We start from the raw sequence: 21,555 nt of genomic DNA on the forward strand, positions 1-21,555 counted from the left end.
TAAAAACCAAACACCAGGGACGCCTGGGTGGCTCAGTTGGTTAAGCGGCTGCCTTCATCTCAGGTCATGATCCCAGGGTCCTGGGATCGAGTCCCGCATCAGGCTCCTTGCTCAGGGGGTAGCCTGCTTCTCCCTCTGGCTGCTGCTCCCCCTACTTGTGCACACTCGTGTTCTCTCTGACAAATAAATAAATAATCTTAAAAAAAAAACACACAAACAGACACACAAAAGGCAGCCCCGGCACTCACCGCTGCTTGGCCTCCTTGATCCGCTTCTTGACATCAGCTTCTCTGCGCAGAGTAATGGCTGTGTTTTGGACCTGCCGCAACATCACCTGGAAACGTATGTTGGCACCAAGTGAGGGGAGGAGGTGCTCTGGGCCACAGCAGGCAATATTATAAAAAACATCTGAAACTTCTCACTTTAAATCACATGGATTCAGAAAAACACTTAGAGATTTACTTCTTTTCTACAGAAAATGGCCTTGATGGGACAAACACAAAAGCTGTGCTTTACCTGACCAGGCTGAAATGAAGGAGAAAACACCCCCAACTGAAATAATAGCGTCAGACAAAGAGGGGTAGAGAACTGCTCAGACCCCTTCACTACTGTGTGTGACCTGGGGCAAGTGACCATCTTCACTTCAATCTCCCTTTCTATACTATACAGTGTATAGTATAGAAATCTCCCTTTCAATACTAACAGTGGCCACTCCATATGGTTGTTAGGATGTTGAAATGATTAGCCAAGATCCCGCCACACAGTGTGTTCAATAGTGATTATGGAAACATCTTAATATCCATTTTGCAGGGCGCCTGGGTGGCACAGCAGTTGAGCGTCTGCCTTCGGCTCAGGGCGTGATCCCGGCGTTGTGGGATAGAGCCCCACATCGGGCTCCTCCGCTATGAGCCTGCTTCTTCCTCTCCCACTCCCCCTGCTTGTGTTCCCTCTCTCGCTGGCTGTCTCTATCTCTGTCGAGTAAATAAATAAAATCTTTAAAAAAAAAAAAATCCATTTTGCAGCTTTAGGGCAGGGAGTTCACAACTAGCCTGAGCCTGAGCCAGGCCAGCTCTGGGATCCTAATGCCAGAAATGGTAGACAACAGCTGCTCAGATCTGGGGCCTCACCCTGGAGTCCCGTGTAAGGTCTCCACCTAGTCGAACTTCTAAGGTCCGAGCTTTGCTCTCTGCCTCCCGTGCCTTCTCCTCAGCTGAAATCCAGAAGAAACCATGATTAAGGAATACAAAGATTCAAAAACTTTTAGTCATCCCTCCTGAATCCCACAGTTAGTACCCGCTGGGCAGGACATTGTACACTGTCAAGGAACAGGAGAGCTGGGAGGGCAACTTCCAACCCCCCTACCTGGAATGCAGAGTCAGTACAAAAAAGGAAAATACTTTTGTTTGGAGGCCCCAAACAAAACAGGCACTATTTATACTTGAGACGTGTTTTTTAAACTTTCCAAATGAACCAGAACAGGTCAAAAACTGCCTAAGGCAACCAGAGTTACATCCTCAGCAGGAGCTGGAAGTTACCAAAGTCCTCAGCCAATCACTCTCCATCAAGCAGCCAAGAAGCCCCGTCAGCATGTGAGACCTGGAGATTTTTGCCCTGAAGTCAGGAAAACCAATTTCACAAGTATTTGGGCCAAAGGAAAGTGTGAGATTCTTCACTCTGGGCAAGCCAAGGAATTGACACGGTTTAGGTTAAATCCCTATAAATGGCTGATGAAGAGAAAGTACAGTCTGGGGAGAAAAAATGCTGAGGATTGGCATGCAGGGGGAGGGGTGCAAGAGGAACTAGACCAGTGGTTCAGGAGAACAGCCTGCCCCTGGGTGCTAGACAGAGCTTTTTTTGGATCCTGCTTTGACCACAACAAGTATCCCCCAGACAACCCCAACCTGATCCCCGCCCCGCTCCTGCCCGGGGAGGGGGGTGCACATTACCAATCCGTGCTACATGCTCAGCTTTCTTCACCTCCTGCTCTGCACGAGTCTTGAAACGGCTTGATGTGTACTTGTACATCCTGAACAGGGGAAAAAGCAACCTGAAGACCCAAGGAGCAGCATGGTAGGGCAGCAACCTAAGCAACTCAGGAAGCACCCTGCCTTCCTGCCTCCTTCCAAGCTGCAGTGTACTCATGATGAGTCAAAAACAAACTTATTTTAGCAAAATACTCAATTCCTTATTCCACTTGCCCCTTGCTCCATCTTTGATAAGCAACCCCACTACTCACCAGGTATGTCAATAACCCCACAGCAGAAACAAATCTCAGCAATCAGCCAGGGCCTTTGCTCTCTCCTGTGTAGTGTCTAAAGGCCCCTTGGCCCGGAAGCTGAGAGGCTTAGACAGTTCACTGTGCCAGGCAGGGCACCCTCCACGTCACAGAAGGCACTCATACTCAACAAGCTTCACCAGCCAACTTGCACAGCTCATCAGCCATCTGTGTCCCTCCCTCAGGACTTAGAAGTTTCCATGCAGTAAATCACAAGTAGCTTAAAGGCCTAAATGCAGTCAACACTGTCAGAGCCTCTTATCATCACTCCTAGCATCACTCCAACAATGCCCCCAAGAAATACAGCCACGGCCCCAACCTCAGTTCAAGGAACAGCAGACCAGGATGGGCAGGCCCCTACCTGGGCTTATATAGGCAGCAGGAGAGCCTCTTGGTCTGCACCTTGTGCCCATGGATGAAGATCCGCATCCGGGGATCAATATAGAGCACAGCAGCATAGGCACGGAAGGAGCGCCGCTCTGGCTTCCTAGAGGTGGCAGGAATGGAGGAGTGCTAGCATCCACCCCACAACCAGCTTGACCAAAGATATGGCAGGACAGCCTCTCTGCAGACCCTCCACCTACCATCTCGGCTTTTCTCACCACCCTGAAGGGCTACTCCTCAGTGTGGCCAGCATACCCCTCACATCCCCAGCACAGGCACTCCACAGACACAGGACACAGCCCTACCACTGGCCCCACCAGAGACTCAGCAAATCCTCTCCGGTCTCTAGGCTTGGTTTCCAAATCAAGGAGTCGGGGCAAGGGATCATTACTTTTTTCTTCTGGCTTAGCTGAGGAGCTGCTGTCCTATTCGTCCTTCTGCTTGTGGTAGGAAAACACGGAGTACTCAGCTTTATCAACTCTAATACTGGGAAATTCAGGGAATGGGCTCCCCCCCTCCCCCACTTCGCTAAGTCACCTCCTAAGCTTTCTCTCCCTGAGAAAATGAACACTATTTCCAAGCCTTCCCTCCCTTCCCAGCCACACTCACGTGCCCTCCGGGGAAGTCTCTGCCATCTGGATGTCTCTTGGATTTGAGATTATGTCTAACTCTGGCTCTCCGTTGTCCATCAGTTTAAGGTTGAAGATGATCACCAGTGTTCCTGGGAAACAAATTCTCCTTTTGTCCTGCCAGCTGCCACCTACGCATCCCCACACCACTCACGGCTCTGGAGATCCTGGATTCTAGGGGCTGTAGGCTCAAAGCCTACTTACCACTGTCCCCAGGAATCTTCATGAACTGAGTCATAACTTCCTCTTCATTGTGGAAGGGAGAATACTTGTAGATGAGTTCTGTCTCGATGGCAAACTTCTCCACGTTGTCTGTGACAGGTTCCCGGGTCCGAGCATTCCAGGTGGGCAATGGGACTATCACCTTTGGAGAAAGCACAGGCAGACACTTTGAGGGAGGACCCAAAATAGCCTTCCCCCAAGATGTGCATCCATTTTGTCCCTCTCCACAGTGGCTCCACACTGCCCCAGAGGTGAGGTCCAAGCTTTGCTGCCTAACACCAGAGGCTCTGGGGCTTCTGCACTTCCCAAGACTCAGACTCACAGCACTAGGTCCTCTGGGATATGCTGATTCATGCTGTGGGGTCTTTGCATGCATCCCTGTTTGGGATGGCCCTGGCCATTCTCCTAATTTGGTATTAATTCTACTCTTTCTACTATTGAAAAGACATCTGTACTTATCTAGTGAATCTGAAGATACATATAAACATACAACTCAGCAATTCGACTCCCAGGTTCTGGGAGTGTCTCCTGCACATATGTACCAGCAAACATGTAAGAGTAACACAAATATCCAATACAGAATGGATAAATTATACTATCATGTATTTATACAATAGAATAGTGTGTAGTAATGACAATGAACGAACTAACAGCTATTAGCATCAACATGAATGGATCTCAAAAACAGCGTTATGTGAGGGGCGCCTGGGTGGCTCAGTTGGTTAAGTGTCCAACTCCTGATTTTGGCTCAGGTCATGATCGCAGGGTCATGAGATCAAGCCCCATGTTGGGCTCTATGCTGGGCATGGAGCCTGCTTGAGATTCTTTCTCTCCCTCTGCCCCTCCCCCTACTAAAACAAAACAACAAAAAAAATGTTACCCGAAAAGGCAAAACAGAAGGAAAAAAACAATCTTATAGTATGAGCCCACTTATATAAACGTCATAAAATAGACAAAACTAAACTATTATTCAAGAATGCATATACAACACAGGTGGCAGAACTATAAAGAGAAACAAGGAAATAATTAAAAAAGTTACCTGAAGGCAGTTCCTTCAGAGGTGCAAGAAGGAATAGAACTAGTGAGGGGACACACTGAGGGCTTCTAGTATCAGTCTATTATGGCAGCTATCTAGGTGCTCACTTTATAATTATCTCTCAACTGTACCTGTTTTTAATACACTATTCCATATTATGGAATTTAATCTAATGTTTTTAAAAATCCTACTTTTATCAATTGTACCTCAATAAAACTGGGGGAAAAATCCTACTCTTTCTTCTAAAACCCTACCCTCAAGTGCCGCACCCAGAGACTTAGATGTGCTCCTCTCCCAGCCAGCAGCCCAGAAGCCCTGTGGACAGCTGACTGCTTGATTCCCTCTCTAAAGCAAACCAGTCCAGGCACCTCAAAGGTTCAAATCAAATGGCTCACCCTGAGAAAAAAGAGATTCTGTATTTTAACAAATGCTGGGGTGATAAACTGTTAAGGGTTCTGAGACATTTTACTGGTTTCTAAGAAGCTTTATGCCTAATGGTATTCATCCCTAGAGCTGGTTTGGACACATTCCTACCCAGCAGAAAATGATCTTATTTTGAAATCTTGGCTGAGTTTGCACTAGAGTACAATCCAAAATAGTGACCTTCTAGCACCAAGTAAGGAAAAAATTTCAACCTAGCTTTGTATTCTGTGAATCTATACCTGGCCCTGCAACCCCCATTCTTCACAGCAGCCCCACGTGACAACAGCATTACTTTAAACAGCATACACTTCCACCGGCACCCGTCATGGCCATCAGGACACTTCTTTAATTTCAATGTCACCACTCTCCTGGTTTTCCTCCTACCCATCTGGTCACTCCTGTCTCTTCTGCCGGCCTTCTCCTCTCCCAGGACCGCATCCTTGAGATCCCAGGTCCTCTTCTCAATCTGCACGCTCCTTTAGGTGAGCTCATCTGCTACCAAGAATGCCAGAGCCCAGGCCACCCCCCAAGCTCACAACCCAGACTTAACTTTCCATGTCCAGGAGAACTCACACTCTTCACCAAAGAGCAGGATGCCCCTCTCTTTCATTCTTCACCAGCTCCAAACAGCCCACATCATGCCCCAGCTGCCATACCAGAACCTGCATCATTCATGACCCTCCTTCCCCTTTCCCCTCTCCACTAATTAAACACGAGATTTGTGGGCCCCACATGCTAAAGAACCTCCCTGCTGCGATCCTGCCAGGCTACACACAGCTAGGGAATATCAACGAGTCTACTCCAACACCTGTCTTTTCAATCCAATCACCACACAATAACCAAACTGATTTTTTTTTTGAGAGAGAGAGAGAGAGAGAGAGAGAGAGTGCAAGCAGGGAGGGGGAAAGGGAGAGAAAGAATCTAAAGCAGGCTCTGCACTGGGTGTAGCCCAATGCGAGGCTCAATCACACAACCCTGAGATCATGAACTGAGGTGAACTCAAGAGTCAGATCCTTAACTGACTGAGCCACCCAGGCGCCCCACCAAACTGATCTTTTTAAAAGGGAATCTGATACTTGCTTAAATTCCCTTTGAAGGCTGGTATTAGTAAAGTCCTATACTCACCAAGGCCCTGAAGTCAAGCCTGACCTAGCCCTCCGTGCTCTCCAGCGGCCACTACCTTTCTTCAGGCAGCCCCTCTGCCATGTCCCTTCCCACAGCAGCCCTCAGGGTCTTGAACAGACTATTTCCGTGGACTTGACCACCGTCCTCCCACTACCCATGGTCCATCAGGAAACATTCCTGAAAACCACAGCCTGGGCAAAAGTTCTCCTGCCCTACCTTCTCCCAGGAGCCTATTCTTTCCAGCTGTAGCACTTCTCTCACTACATGTATGATGGATGAACTGACACAGTGCACCAAAAAGGCAAACAAATCCACTGGCTTGCCAAGTGAAGGTGGTGGAAAAAGACAGCCTTCATTCCCACCATGAACAAATTTGCTGTGATTTAAAGCACATCTAAATAGGGTCAGCACAAACTTAATCACAGCTAACCAAGACAGATTAATCAGATTGAAACCCTGATTAAATTCACCTATCTGGAGATTTCTCTGCAGACACTCTCAGCCCCCTTTCTACAGATCTAGCCACTACTTCTCACACATGAAAGGAGGAGGAGTCCAGTCTGAGGCTGCGCAGACTAAAACTGTCTCTGACCCCCCCTCTAGTGAGGAAGCACAGATCTCACCAGACCAACTCCATAGATGTCTGAACCACCAGGCCACAAAGAATCAACCGAGCATGTGTTTAGCTTACATAGTTAACTAATTATTGAAATGTTTTAAAATCCGAATATTCAAGATTCATTAGGACTTCTTTCCAGCATAGCAATGAGCTAGGGCTAAGTGTCATCTGTCACTTAGCAAAGAACTTACAATGATGTTTTGCATACACTCACCTGCTTCACTACCTGCCCAGGCCCCATAGGTATCTGACTTGTACCTTCTGATATAGGTGATTAAAGCAACATATTTCTTCAACAGAAAAATACATTCATAGCACATTCCACAAAATCCCCATCACATAGGAAAGACAGTACTGCTCGTATTATTAGTTCCTATTATTATCGCAGGTTGTGATCTCCACCCACAGTCAAGAAGCCAAAACACTCCCCTTGATAAAACAACTCTTCACATCGACACCCTGCCAGACTGAATTCAGGCTGCAGGTCTAGAGAAGCTGCAAATCCAGCTCTTGGTTCCTGCCATTTGATGGCCTCATTCTCAGAAACAAGACAACTGTTCTCTAAAGCTTTGAGATTTTTACCTCCTCTCACACTAAGAGGTCTGCCTAACCCCTCAACCAGTTCATCCAACCAGCTAATCTCATAACGGGGGCATGGCTGCAATCCTCCAACCCCAATGAGCCCAGTATCACAAATAACCTAGGCAGATCCAGGAAATGTGAAATGATGACTCAGACCATGAGGATAGGACCTACTTCATCAATGCCTTCCTCCTCGTGAAAAGTCCGAGACAAGAAGAGGCAGGTCATGGTGTCTTCCTTCTTAGTGAAGAGTATAAAATCCTTCCCAATGCGCATTGAGCCCCTGAAAGGAAAGCAGAAATGGGTTATTCTCCCAAGGATTCAAAAACTCATCTGAAAAAGAAGCAAATTCACCCTCTGGACATGACTGAAACTGCCTCTAAAGAGCTCTCAAGACCTCCCTCCCTTGCAGGACCCTGAGATGAGGTCCACAGTCCTCATTCCCCCTGCTCTTCTATCAGCCTTCATCATTCCTCACAACCAGCCTGACCCCACTTACCCACAGTAAAGGCTCCCTCACCACCCTTCTAGGGCACATACACCACAGATCGTCAGCCCCAAGTTAACTCCTGACCTGCTGCCACAACGAGAAGTAACCCTGCTGCCCATGCATCAGGTTCATCTCAGCAACACAAGGGCTGCTGTACTCTTTGTGCCACCATCAGATTTCCCTCCAGGAACCGATACCTTCAACACATCATCTTCCATGCTGACCACCTCCGTTCCCATCTGGTCCTTCCTTTGTTGACACAAACTCCCTTCTCATTCACTCATGAAATGGCAGCACCATCAAGGGCACAGCCCATGATCTACACTCATACGTCCTCAAAAAAAAACCCAATATGATCCCAAGGCTCAGCCAAATATAGGGGCTAACCATACACAACATAATTCTTAATCATAGTTTTTAAGAAGGCCTATAATTGGCTCATGTCCTGTAACTACAACCATCTTGTCTCAAAATTGGTTTGCCACCTCAAGCTCATTATGACATAGGCGGTCCCTGCTTTTAGATACAACTGGTTTCTGGGAAATGTGCCTTGAGGCTGGGTTCCACAAGGTAAAGTCCGAATGGAATCAACTGCTTCCTTCCTCTGTTTGGCCACATTAAATCATCTGAGGAACAGGCAAGGACAGGCCTTTCTGGGCAACATGGAACAGGGCAGAAGTTCCAACAGTTCACTGCCCACTGAACAATGGGGCTGTTCAGCTCCTTTCTTCTGAGCAGCTTCTGGGGCTTTATGGCTATTATCTTATTAGTCTTCATAATACCCCAGGGAGGGGATGGCAGTGGGAAGCTTCATTACTCTCTTCTACGTACAAATACAAACGAGGCTGCCATGCCAAACACACAAATGAATGCCATGTCTCATTTCCCCAAATGCTCAGGAAAACGCCCAGGACACTATCCAGAGACACCCTGGGGGCTGCCAAGTTCTCTTTCTCCTCCTCCAGTTACCAAGATGCTGGCAATGCTCCTTCCTCTGACAGTTTTCACAGCCCTCCTTCTTCCCTGAAGCTTACAGATAGCAAAATGAGGCATATTACCTTGCCTTCTGTCAAAGCTTGCTCTTGACCTAATTTGGCAAAAACTCTTTGTACTTCTTTCCTCCCTCTTTGATCCTGACCTTGGAGGCTAAAGAGCAACAAGCCCCAAAATGCCACCTCTCTGCTAGCTTCCTTGCTTCTCAGCCCTATTCTCACCACAAATCACTCCCTCCTGAAACTCTTTTTCAACTTCTGAATTGGTTTCAAAATAAATACACTCTCAACACTAGATGGCTCCAACTCAATGCATCCTTTACAAAACTCATTCTACTAAAATATGCTAATGACAACACTCTCAACTTCCTGGTCTTCTAAGCACTGTCAAAGTCACATTTGTTTGCTCCTCAGACTTGCTCTGTAAGGAAGAAAGTCAGAGATAGAACCCCATTTGCTAGATTAGAAAACATATTCAGGGGCGCCTGGGTGGCACAGCGGTTAAGCGTCTGCCTTCGGCTCAGGGCGTGATCCCGGCGTTATGGGATCGAGCCCCACATCAGGCTCCTCCGCTATGAGCCTGCTTCTTCCTCTCCCACTCCCCCTGCTTGTGTTCCCTCTCTCGCTGGCTGTCTCTATCTCTGTCGAATAAAATAAATAAAATCTTAAAAAAAAAAAAAAGAAAGAAAGAAAGAAAATATATTCAGAGAGCTTGCCTGAGGCCACAAAACTGCTAAGACCAGGTAGGAGGAGCCTGGCCTATAATCCAGATGGGAAGTCAGGACTTCTTTTGCACGGACTCTGAGAGACCTCAGTTACAGGGGATTTAGGGCACCAGCACCAGAATCACCTGGGGAACCTACAGATTCCAAGGACCTACTCTAGATCTAGTGAATCAGGCCAGGAACCTGCCATGGAAAGATCAAAGGAGAAATAAAGTAAGAATCCAGAAACTAGTCTAAGGCTCTCAAAGCAATGAGAGCATTTAATCCTTAATTTACTTGGCATGTAATATAATCCCAATTTACAAAAGAGGAAGCTGAGGCTCAGAAAAATAATTAGGTGGCTGAGGTGAGGTTTGAACTTTAATTTGTATGACTGAAGTGAGATGTACAGCAGCTCCAACTTTGCAGTCAAAAGGACCTGGTTCCTATCTCAGCTCTACACTTGGGCAAATATTTTTATACCTCTGGGCAAATCACTTCATCCCCATAAATCTCAATGTCCTCATTGGGAAAATGAAAATAAAAAAATGAGAATAGAAGGATTAAATAAGATCATCCAGTAAGGTTTCTGGCATAGTGCCAGGCACATGGTAAGTACTTGTTCTTACCATTTGGTTTCTCCCTTGAAAGACAAATCAAAAAGTTCAGGTACCATGTCCCTGATATCTTTGGAAGCACTGCCTTTCCTCGCCACACATCCAAAGCATGCCGCATGTGAGGGACAACTGATACTGTTGACTGACCAAAGCACCACCCTCTCTCAAACAAAACAACACTTTTCCACAGCAAGACTGGAAACATGACTCAGAATTCCATTTGTACAAACTCCAATTCCACTAAATCTTATTCCATCCAAAGGTATGTACAGCTGGAAGTGAGCATTTCAGAAATAGAAACCTTTCTCTTGGGGCTTCACTCAAAACCAGAACAACACATTCCAAACACCAAACTAGTGGGAACCAAGGGCTGAGAAAGAAGTTCCCAAGGGATCTGAAGACATTAGGTAGGTCCCTGCTGCAGGGTCTAGCAGGACACAGAAGAGGAGACCATGTCCTCTGAAAGGGAGGGTTCAGATCTCTATTACTCACCCTGGATCTTCAGTGCCTGGCTCAAAGCATGACATGTGGCAGGTGCTCAGGGAACACTGCTGTGCCATGAGGCAGCTCCTTTAGCATCTCAGATACATCCTAATCCCGCAAAACCACCACTTGCATCCTCAAACCATAGGGTAAAAAGTAAGAATTTTCATCAGCGGAAGAGGTGCAGTTCCAGAGCACATTGCCAAGAGAAACCTACAGCTTCCTTCTCTCACCCCAAATGGTTTAGGATGTTCATTCTTTCAATCTGTAAGGAAAACTTAGCTGAACAGTTGCTATAAGCCCCCAAACTACTACCACTTTCTGACTTTTCTTCTGCTCCAGTTACACTGATGGTAGGATAAGGAATAGAAAAGTTTTCATTGGACAGCAGGAGAGTATTGCTTGATTCTGTATTGAGTCCTATGACAGGCTTCTAGTATACTTACGATTTTAACCCATTCCCATACTGCCCAATCTGGGTGGACTCAGGTGTTCGCTTGGCTGACTTCCCAAACTGGATCACACTGGCAGCATCACCTGAAGTGACAGGCACAAAAGAAAGTGAAGCATTTGCATTTCTTCCCCAGGATCCTCAAAAATCAAAGGTCTGAGTCTTATTATATCTAAGCAGGGCTGTGTGTCTACCAAAACCACTTTCCGAGGAAATTCAGAACCACGAGGCAAATGGAGACAACCCGACTGGCCTGTCAGTACCACCATCACTACGACCTTATTCTGTTACCAGAACATGGTATGAAGGCTGAGGGAGGCCTCTGTAGTTCCAGCTCCAGGATGTCATGCAAGCTGATAAATACAATGTCAAGAGATAGGTAATCTGACTGACTTCAGGTTGCCATTCAGATCCTATCTCCCATGCTAGGACAAGACCTGGCAAATCCATTAGTGGAATTAAGCCTGAGATGTTGCAATAGACCTCTCTCTCTCCAGGTGGATCTTCTAGTCACAACAGTAAAGCAACAGAAAAACAACACAATGAGTATTCAGTAAAAAGAGTTACATCCTCCCCAGAAGAAGAAATCATCTTATCACTTACTTGGATCCATTCCTGCCCCATCATCCAAAAAGCAAAGCATAAATCCTCCTCGAAGGTCCTCTCGCCTTTCTGTAAAATAAGCAGTTGCCATTACTGGGTGGTTACCTACCAGAGGGTGGCAACATGGGTAAGGTCATAAGGTGGATCAATGTGACATTTGGCCCAAAAAGGTTAGGACAAACCTAGCTCCTCCTAATAGCCCTAGCTTGTGTAAGGTAAATGTCAGGGCCCTTGAGGGTGGGCATTACTATCAAAGGTTCTCCAATGCTTTCTAGTTAATGACAAAGATGAACAGAATCTTTGAGGGCAGGAAATACCTGGCCCACTAGACTAACCACACCTAGGACCACTGAATATGTATGTATTTCCTTTTTTTTTTTTTTTTAAGATTTTATTTGAGAGAGAGAGAACACAAACATATGTGTGCACGAGCAAAGGGGAGGGGCAGAAGCAGGGAGCCCAACTCAGGGTTCATCCCAGGACTCCGAGGTCATGACCTGAGCCTGCTGTCTGAGTCACCCAGGCACCCCTGAATATGCATTTATTTCATGCAAACCTCAATCATCCTTCTGCCTCTCTCCACCTGGATTACTTCCACCTCTGCCCTCTGCCATGGACCCCAAGACACTAAAGTACTCCAACTACTACACACTGTACCTTATCAACACCGCTCAAATTCAACAGGGCATCTCCTTTGTGGGTTAAGTTTCGGGTAGCCTCCAGTGTGATCAAGCCAGACATGCTGTGGGCACAGTGGTGGCAGTTACAGACATGCTGTGGGCACAGTGGTGGCAGTTACTATCCAGAGGAATTACTAAGTCTGTGTATGACTATCCCCAGGCTAACTTGAGTTTCTGGGCTATCTGTATTCATTGCCACATCCTCTGCTTGCTATGGGTCCCTGAAATGGCTCCCTAACCTAGGAATGAAATAGCACAAGATGCAGTAAGAGCTGCCCGGTTCCCAGCTGGACTTGCTCAACTGGAAGGAGGAATAGTCTTTTGACAAGAGGATTAAGTCCTTTGACAGTACGGCCATGGCAGGGCTTCCTGGTTGACAGGAGGGGAACAAAAGAAACTGGCTGCCATTTCATTGGGGGAAGAACCTTTTCTTTCAGTAGCTGTCTTTTGCAGCAACAGGTGGTTACTCAAAGTAGTCTGGGTCTAACCATGTCACAAATACTAAAGAAGAGATTCCCAAATAGGGAAGGGGGCGATATAGGAGTTTCCATGGTGCTTATGACCAATGATGAGGATTATGTTGACAAAAGAGGAATAGCACAGGCTTTGGAACCAGGAGAGCACTTCTACTAAAAGGAAGAAAGTCTATCTAAGGTACTACAGGGACAAGCCCAAGACTGCTTTGAAGCACAGTTCCCAAGTACTTTTTTGTTTCCTGCAAGCTGTGGTTCACCAACTTTACACAGCTATCTAAGCTTAGGAACCTCAGTTTAAAATACTCTTTGTCCTCCCCTTGGGCTAAAGATTCAAGTGAGTCATGACCACCTTCGGTTATATGGACTAGTGAGTGTAATTTAAAACGCTATTTCAAAAGTACTATAAACCACAGATTTTCAAGTATCATTAAGTGTTCAGGAAGCTGACTTTGCTGAAATATTAACAACAAGTGCTTCTTGAAAGTTCAAGAGCAAGAACCTTCCTGTAAGTACTACTGGTAGATAAGAAAATTTCTCCTTATGGCAGTGCCTCTTATCAGTGTGGAGAATCCAAGTGAGATCTAGTAAGCATGAGCAAGTGCAAGAAAAGTGCAAAAAGGCTTCAACGTTTCTTTCTGGAGGAAGCAAAGTATCACATGGAGATGCAAACTAGGTCAGATACACAGCATGGTAAAAGTGCTCTAAATCTAGCCAAGAGCCATCTGTTGTACACTTCAGCCATAAAACACACATGAAGATTCTGCTTTTGGAATCCAGAAATTGGTTGAAGCCAACTGGCATTCCTTGAACACTATATAGGAAATTACTTCTAGGCCCTTGTGTTTGTTAGACACATAATCATCACTTAACAGTGGGTCTGAGATCCCTTTCTGGTTCAAGGACTTCATTTAAAGATTTTTCAAATGGTTTACAAGGTTAAGAGATCCACCCGTAGAGGATCTTCCTGGCCACATAGGGATCAACAGCCTGTAAGCAGCTAGTAGTACCCAAGTCCACGTGATCATATGCAACACTGCCTCAGGGCCAAGAGAGACTAGATGACACAGCAGTCACTTCTTCAACTTTGTAAATAGGCAATGTGGCATCACCACCTGGCCACAATGCTTATCCTGATCACTCATTTATTCAATGAGTATTTACTGAGCACTTCCTCTGTTCCTGGCTCTGTGATGAAGACAAAAGTAAACAATGCAGATATGATCACTGCCTTCATGGAGCTTACAGTCCAACAGGTGCTACTCTCTGTAGAAAATCAGTTAAGCAGAAGGGTTTAAGCAGGAGACTAAGAGCAACAGCTAGAGCAAAATGTAGTGTGCATAAGAATCAGTTGAAGAGCTTGTTAAAAATACAGATTCTGGGCTCCACCCCAGAAAGTCTGTGTGGGTCTGAGGAGGCACCTGAGAATTTGCATTTTTAACAAGCTCCCAGGGGATGCTGATGTTGTCCATCACTGGACCACTCTCTGAGAAGCACTGAGCTAGAGAATCAAGAACCAGAAGGTTTCCCTGCTCAAAACTATCTAACCTGATAACATACCAGTTAGAGACATATTCCTAACACCTGATATTTACTTTGATCAGTCAACTGAGTGTTATCTGATGCCTCCAAGCAAAGGATTTTGATGAAGAAGGTGGAGTTCTAGAAAGAGAAAAGTCTAAGCAGCTGGGGGTTGTATGCTCCCACTCCCATGATACATCTTGGAATAACACAGGGAAGGCAAAGCCAAACTGCCTTCTTTGCGGTTGTGCTTCCGATCCTGGTAGCAGCTATGTTAAGATTATCAGAATGAGTTTGGAAAGATGCTCATCTAAGCTCCCCCCAATATGGCCAAGTCTGTCTTCTCCAAATTAGCCTGACTTCCTATCATCCAACTCTCACTGGGAAGAAAAGAAGAAGAAACAGGAGAAGAAATGTAAAATGGAACTAATGAGTCAAAAGTCAGAGATGAGAAAAGAATATTGTCCTCAGCAGAAGTTGTAATAAAATGACATCCAAGTTCTTCATTGTTCTTTTGCAATCTGAGCGGTATTTATATCAGTTACCTGTGCTCTAATTTTCCGCTTGCTAACCATGGTTTAGCATCACAAAGGGGATCTTTCTTTGAGGAGTGGCATTGCCTATCCAAGGAAGTCAAAAAGTCGGTAAAAATACCGAGTCTACTTCTGACAGGCACATTATGGTCTGGCCCCGTCTAATAGGAATCCTTTGGGTAAATGAACACCTCTGCACTTTAAGAGTCTGGTTCCTTTGTCACCCTTCTTTTAAAATGTGACTTTTTACTGAATTCAAACTAAATCTGATGTTTAAGGGGATTTCCAAGTTCAGTATCAATCTAGTCTCAGAATGGAAGACGAAAATACTTTCCCCTGTGTACTGACAGTAAGTCAATACTAGGGTATTACTAATTCTATCATTGTACTCATAAAATGGGGTTGCTTTTATTCCTCCTGTTGAATATGTTAATAAGGCTCTGAGGTAGAAAAGTGTGAAAGTTAAGGACATCTCAGCCAAGATTCCCAATCTTGAGATATTTGGAGTAAATCAAGCCTTTTCCTAAAATGCTGTAGTGCTTAGTACTTCTATCACACCATTTATTCCTTAACTGCCTTGACAGCTCGCTCAAGATCACATTATTGTTCTCTAATCATCTGCAGAGTGCTGTCTCTCCAATTAAAGACTTAAATTCTCTAATGAGTACTTAGAAAGGCCCCATCACATCCTCCCTGGACTCTTCCCAAAGCACAACAGGAGTAAGAACACTGAGCAAAGACTAAATGCACAGTGGGCCTTTCATTTAAATTGAAATCCAATCGTTCAGTTGTATTCTGAGTGTAAAGGATTAAATTTTCTTAGTGAAATTCACCCACCAAAGGTGGTAGGAGGGGGCAGGGATGATCTGTGTTTAAAATGCTTCTTTCAAATAGACTCAGCTATGATGATCTGTCCTTTCAACGTCACTTGGAGTAGAGACCCATTCTCTGCTTTACCATCTGTGCAGTGATTAAAACAACATTACTTTCAGAGGTAGCTGTAATGCTCCTCATTAAAGTACACTTGAGATGTAAGATACACACTGTGACTTGGGAATGATGCCTCCATTTGGCCTTAGGGTTTAAGTAACCATCTTCTAACACTCTTCTGCTATGCCTCTGAGATGTATCCCTAACACCTGATATTTACTTTGTTCCTTTCTTTCCTGTTCCTGTTCCTTTCTTCTAAAATTAAAAGTCTTATTTTTACCACTTTGGCATAGCCTTTTGAGCAGAAGGCTTTCAGAATTTAAGCAGTACAGCTGACTTTTAGCTGTTCTGAATTATTTTCTTTGCTCCAAAGTATATCAGGCATGAGAAATTCATCATATCTGGGGAGATTCTTCATAAAATGATATAACACTGGAGGTTCTAAAAATTACCTCTTACTTGTTTGCTTATTCCCATTTATGAAATGAGTCCACAAAGATGGGTTATTTGGTAACTGTATATTCCCACAAAAACACTTCAGTCTTCTCAGAAGCTAGTCAATGTTATTCAAGACTTCAGAAAAGTTTGTCAGAGACATATATTATGCTAGCCAAATTGGATTTAAAAGCCATCTTCCTCTATTTTGCTTCCAAATTTCTAGCATTCAAATGACCAAAAACATGTTGGTACAAACACTGAACAGGCAGAAAACAAACTAAAAATAATTTAAAATTTTTAAAAAGCCAATGGTAGTGACTAAGAATTCTTCCACTATTGCACCCACTCCAGAAAAAAAGAGAGAATCTCACTACCCAACAGCAGAGCCAATTAAATAAGCCAAACAGGAGACCCCGTTAATATCTTTCAATTCTGGGATGCCTAGGTTGTTCAGTTGGCTTACCATCTGACCTCAGCTCGCATCATGATCTCAGGGTCTTGGGATCAAGCCCCGGGTCCAGCTCCCTGCTCACTGGAGAGTCTGTTTGTCCCTCTCTCTCTGCCTCTCCCCCTACTCATGCACTCGTTCTCTCTCACTCTCTCTCTCAAATAAATAGAATCTTTAAAAAAAATCTTTAAATTTCCAGCAAAGCAGCTCTCCTTCCTACCTGACACTCTGCCTGAGAACATCTCCTCAGCAAACCCCAGTGCCAACCCAGTTAACCCAATTATTTTATGCAGCTGACACCAGCAACTCTCCAAGTCCTCACTGAGGTTGCAGAGAGAAACTGGCCTCCAACAACATCTCCCTTTGGCTCTAGTTACCAGTAAAATCAACCAATCAGTAATCCAACCAGCAAAATCACCAGTACTTGGTCACTTCACTTCCCACTACTCTACTCCATCATCCCATAAATCTCTCAGTGGCTATCTAAATAGATCTATAGGGCCGTCTGGGTGGCTCAGTAGGTTAAACATCTGTCTTAGGCTCAGGTCATGATCCCAGGGTCCTGGGATGGAGCACCGAGTCAGGCTCCCTACTCAGCGGGGAACCTACTTCTCCCTCTCCACCCCACCTGTGCACGCGCGCACTCTCTAAGTAAATAAATAAAATCTTTAATAAATAAATAGATCTATAATCTAGGAACCACATGTTAGTTTCTTTACACCAATATTCTTGGTTTCTATTACATGCCTGACCAGAGCTGCCCTATTTCTACCCTATGACCTAGAGTAATCATGCCATCTCCCCAGGTTCTTAGGCATTTCTTCTCAGGCATAGCAATAAATGCATTCAAAGGAACTGAACATGAGAAGAAAGAACTGACATCTGACTTACCTGCGTAAATATCTATTCTGGTGGCATCAGCATCTCTGCAAAATTAAAAGAGAAGAAACCAAGATTCAAATGAAAATATGAAATATCAACCATCAAAATACATAGTATTTTAAGTGGGATGCATACTATTTTGAGTCTATTTTTAGGAAGTCACACAGAAATTCTGTATCCATTAAAGTAGACTTTCATACTTGGCAACACTATTTTCCTTATGTGTCTGTGAAACAGTTCTGAAGCTCTAAATTATTTAAAATAACCACATGACACATAGGGCCTGGATACATCTTTTTAATACAGATTTCACAGTAAAAACATCTAGAGGATGAAAGAACATTCCCCTCTACACACTAAAAAATTACTCACAACTATGTTTCCCTCACTAATTTGATAGCAATCATAAAAAATGTTCCAGTAACTTGTCCGTTTTTCTTTTGTACAAGATACCAGAGGAAAAACATCATCTGCCACAAAGCCTATGAAAAATCAGGTCTCACAGTATATACATTACAGTCAGCGGACTAATTGACAAGCCTGTAATCTTATCCTCCCTAACCTAGAAAGGAAGTTGGGGCACTCCATTAGACTCCAACCACAAGCTGAAATACAAGTTCAGTCATCAATAAAGGCTTGAAACTAATCAGTCCAATTCTGCCAACTGCAGGCAAGGTAAATGAGGCACAGAGAGTTTCATACATTTTAAATGCAAAAACCCCACTCAAATCCATACAGTTCTACATGTACCTATTCCCAAAAACATAAAAGCAGTTTCAAATATGAGAAAGACAGGCAATATATGTGTATGACTCCCAAGAATCTCCAGTTCACCATATGATATACAAAAAGGCAGTCTGCCACAGCACACCAGGGTCTCACTAAGCTAACAAGAGGCACATTCAAACACAGTTCCATTAAGCTATAGCATTTTTAAATTGAATACTAAAATTATGAGTCAACCAGGATTTAAACAAAATGGGAGTTTTTTGATTAAACAGTTTGTTAACAAACACACTTCCATAAACAGTCCAGTGAATAACAATAAAAGTAATAACGGTACAGGATTATAGTATAGATATAGATACAAACAAAAAATTATCAATAAGTTCGTTAACTGGGGATCGGCTTAGAAAGCACCTCTACCAAAAAAAAGTACCTGTCTCAACTCTTACCCTCTTCCTTCATTAATCAACACTTGGTCAATAAGCAATGTGTCTGAATTTCATGTTTGCATTCAGAAACAAACTGAGATAATATTTTCATAATTATTAACAGAATCTTGATTTGGATATTACTATTTATTTTTGAGCCAACCCAAACTTCTTTCCAGTCTTGCACAGTAACATTTATATATCCATCACTAAGAGCTCAGTACAACACAGTGTTAAAGAATTTCTTCCAAGCACAGCTGCTAACAATAGAAGACACCTTGATCAACTGGAGTCATCTGACATTAAAATATACATTTTGAGAACACACATAACTCTGGCATAATTTTAAAGACTTTCCGTGGTGTACTGTTCTGAGAGCACAAATTAAATCAGATCTTGTCTGTCCCATTAACTTGATTCGTAAGTTTTTATCTTAATTCCCTGCATTTCACTACAATTATCTTTCTCTAATACAGAAGGGAAGATAACTTTGAAGGTCATAAGTTCATTATTTTTAGGGAAAGCAATGGATGAATTAAAGTCAATCAAGTAAACCAGAAGTATCAACTAACATGCTATTAAAAATACTTTTGGGGTAAGAGACCTCTTAGGAGTGAATTACAGCTGCTTACAGAATTGTCTTCCTCCCACGTTTTCAGAAGCAAAGGTCACAACGACCCAAAAAGTTTTCAAGCACAGGCTGTATGCCTAAAGACTACATACCTTGCATTATCAACCAGTTCAGCAAGAGCACCAAACAAGAATTCATGAGTAGTTCTGAAATGATAAATACTAAGAATCAGCTGAAGAATTACAGAATTTAACTATGACACCTAGTAAGTCAAGGTTATAAAATGTTAGTTTTTAGGAAAAAAAATCTAAAATTGCCATTTTTCCTGTCAATTTATACTACTGAAATTTAAACTTCCCCACAATTAGAGCCTTTAAGAGCCTGCTAAGCCCCCTCAAATGTTAATCAAGTTCTGCTATCTACTCATGTTCTTACTATGTTAAGAAACCCACTGTGAAGCATTAAGATTCCTATGTATACTACAGATTTAAAAGTTTTTTCACTACTCATGTTCTGCCTAGAAAAAATGTCTGTTTTATTTTTCATTGCCTTAACCACCTATCAGTTTCTGCATATCTCTAAGCATGCTCAATGGACAACTTGCTAACATTTTGCTTTACCAATACTTGCATATTATCCATTGTTGAAAGAAGAAAACCCATTCGTTTCTGTGCAGTTTGTACACAAAATATTACATATGGAAGTGAGGAGAAAGGAGAGAATAATCTATTCCCTGACATTTCAATTCTAGCTAAAAACAACTTTCTCCACATTAAAGAAAGGGATTGAAGACCCTCTTGTACAATTCCTCTTAGGACAGCTTGGTGTGTTCTTCCTAGGGTCCCTTTAACAAGATCATCTCTCTTCTAGGAGGCTGCTCAAAGTTGGGTTAGGTAAATACACAGTTACCATATTATTTAGACCTCAATAAATATGATATTTATGCACAAGATGAATCCTTAAATTCTTTCTCCATTTACATTCTCTTTAATTTGTGCTATTTCCCATAAAAGTCCTTTTTTTAAAAAAAAAAAGATTTTATTTATTTATTTGACAGAGACAGACAGCCAGCGAGAGAGGGAACACAAGCAGGGAGAGTGGGAGAGGAAGAAGCAGGCTCCCAGTGCACCAGCCTGATGTGGGGCTCGATCCCAGAACGCAGGGATCACGACCTGAGCCGAAGGCAGACGCTTAATGACTGTGCCACCCAGGTGCCCCCATAAAAGTCCTCTTTAGATATAAAAGTTAGGATGTGTCCACCTAGAAACCTTGACTTTTGATAAAAAAATAAAATCTTTAACCTAAATAATACATTACCATCATCAATTTTTCAAAAATAAATTATTCCAGCTGATTTTTTTTGTATACCATTTCAGCCAATAGACAAAGTGAAAATTTCTGAACACTTAGAATAAAATATACCAAAATTATACAACTGATGTTTGGGATCTCTGATCACTTACTATTATCATGTAAAACAAAAAACAAATTGTAAAATATTTGCTTATAAAATAAACACCCAAAACTGAACTGTCCAGGAACCCTGGTTTTCCCTCAAGTAAACCTACAAATTTTTACAATAGTAAATTTTAAATTAAAACTACTAGTTATTAAAAAAAAGAGAAAAAAGCAGTTCTTGGAATTTTAGGAAGAACTTTTTCCCATGAGATCAGTGAATATATCTGCTGTTAATCCAAAGGTGGTACCAATAAATATCTTACTAAAAAGTATAAATTTATCTCCAATTCACATAGAAAATAGAGCTCAAATTCTTCTGACCAAAATCCAATCCTTAACTATTTTACATGAAAAGAAAAACAATTTCTAAAAGAAAAACCTACAGAAAATATATCTTTAATTAAAAAATTTAAGTCTCAATAATCACCTTAAATTCTCCAAATTATCAATTGAAGAAACAAAGTATTCTGTAGATTACTACGCTAAAAAAATAGGGAGAAATGTTAAAAAATTAAGGTGATTTGCTAAAGGTAATATAAATTAAATCTACCATTTGCTCTCAAGCTTTCAATCATTTTCCTGTCTGACTTAGAAATGGCTTAGAAACCTACAAAGTGAGTTAGTTTTCTATACTCTAAATGTTTTTAATTTTGAGCATAGTTATATAAAAATATAAAATAATAAATTCTACTGTAAAAGTTCTCATTTTAATGAGAACCTGTACTTTAACTATAGTCAAGGAAACTCACAAATATAGCTCCTGTAACAACAAAAGAATACAACCATAATAAGAATGGGACAACTTGTATGCAGAATCTTTGGAATAAATATG

At 42.9% G+C, this 21,555-nt stretch overlaps 1 protein-coding gene across 6 annotated transcripts in view; it reads right to left on the reverse strand.

Moving 5' to 3' along the window:
• The window catches only part of LOC113245046 (ATPase MORC2), a 39,648-nt gene that overhangs the window by 11,987 nt on the left and 6,106 nt on the right, over nt 1–21,555 (reverse strand). For 5 of the 6 annotated variants that reach the window (XM_057308201.1, XM_057308203.1, XM_057308204.1 and 2 more), the window contains exons 2-12: nt 19,418–19,471; nt 17,550–17,584; nt 11,636–11,704; nt 11,028–11,118; nt 7,470–7,578; nt 3,493–3,652; nt 3,269–3,380; nt 2,637–2,762; nt 1,947–2,026; nt 1,128–1,210; nt 249–334 (exon numbers count right to left, since the gene is read on the reverse strand). In XM_057308201.1, the coding sequence (XP_057164184.1) occupies nt 249–334; nt 1,128–1,210; nt 1,947–2,026; nt 2,637–2,762; nt 3,269–3,380; nt 3,493–3,652; nt 7,470–7,578; nt 11,028–11,118; nt 11,636–11,704; nt 17,550–17,584; nt 19,418–19,471 (1,005 nt within the window). The remainder of the gene's footprint in view (nt 1–248; nt 335–1,127; nt 1,211–1,946; nt 2,027–2,636; nt 2,763–3,268; nt 3,381–3,492; nt 3,653–7,469; nt 7,579–11,027; nt 11,119–11,635; nt 11,705–17,549; nt 17,585–19,417; nt 19,472–21,555) is intronic. The other variant, XM_057308202.1, reaches the window with a different exon arrangement.

This window comes from Ursus arctos, unplaced genomic scaffold (assembly GCF_023065955.2).
Source record: "Ursus arctos isolate Adak ecotype North America unplaced genomic scaffold, UrsArc2.0 scaffold_65, whole genome shotgun sequence".
Classification (NCBI taxonomy): Eukaryota; Metazoa; Chordata; class Mammalia; order Carnivora; family Ursidae; genus Ursus; species Ursus arctos.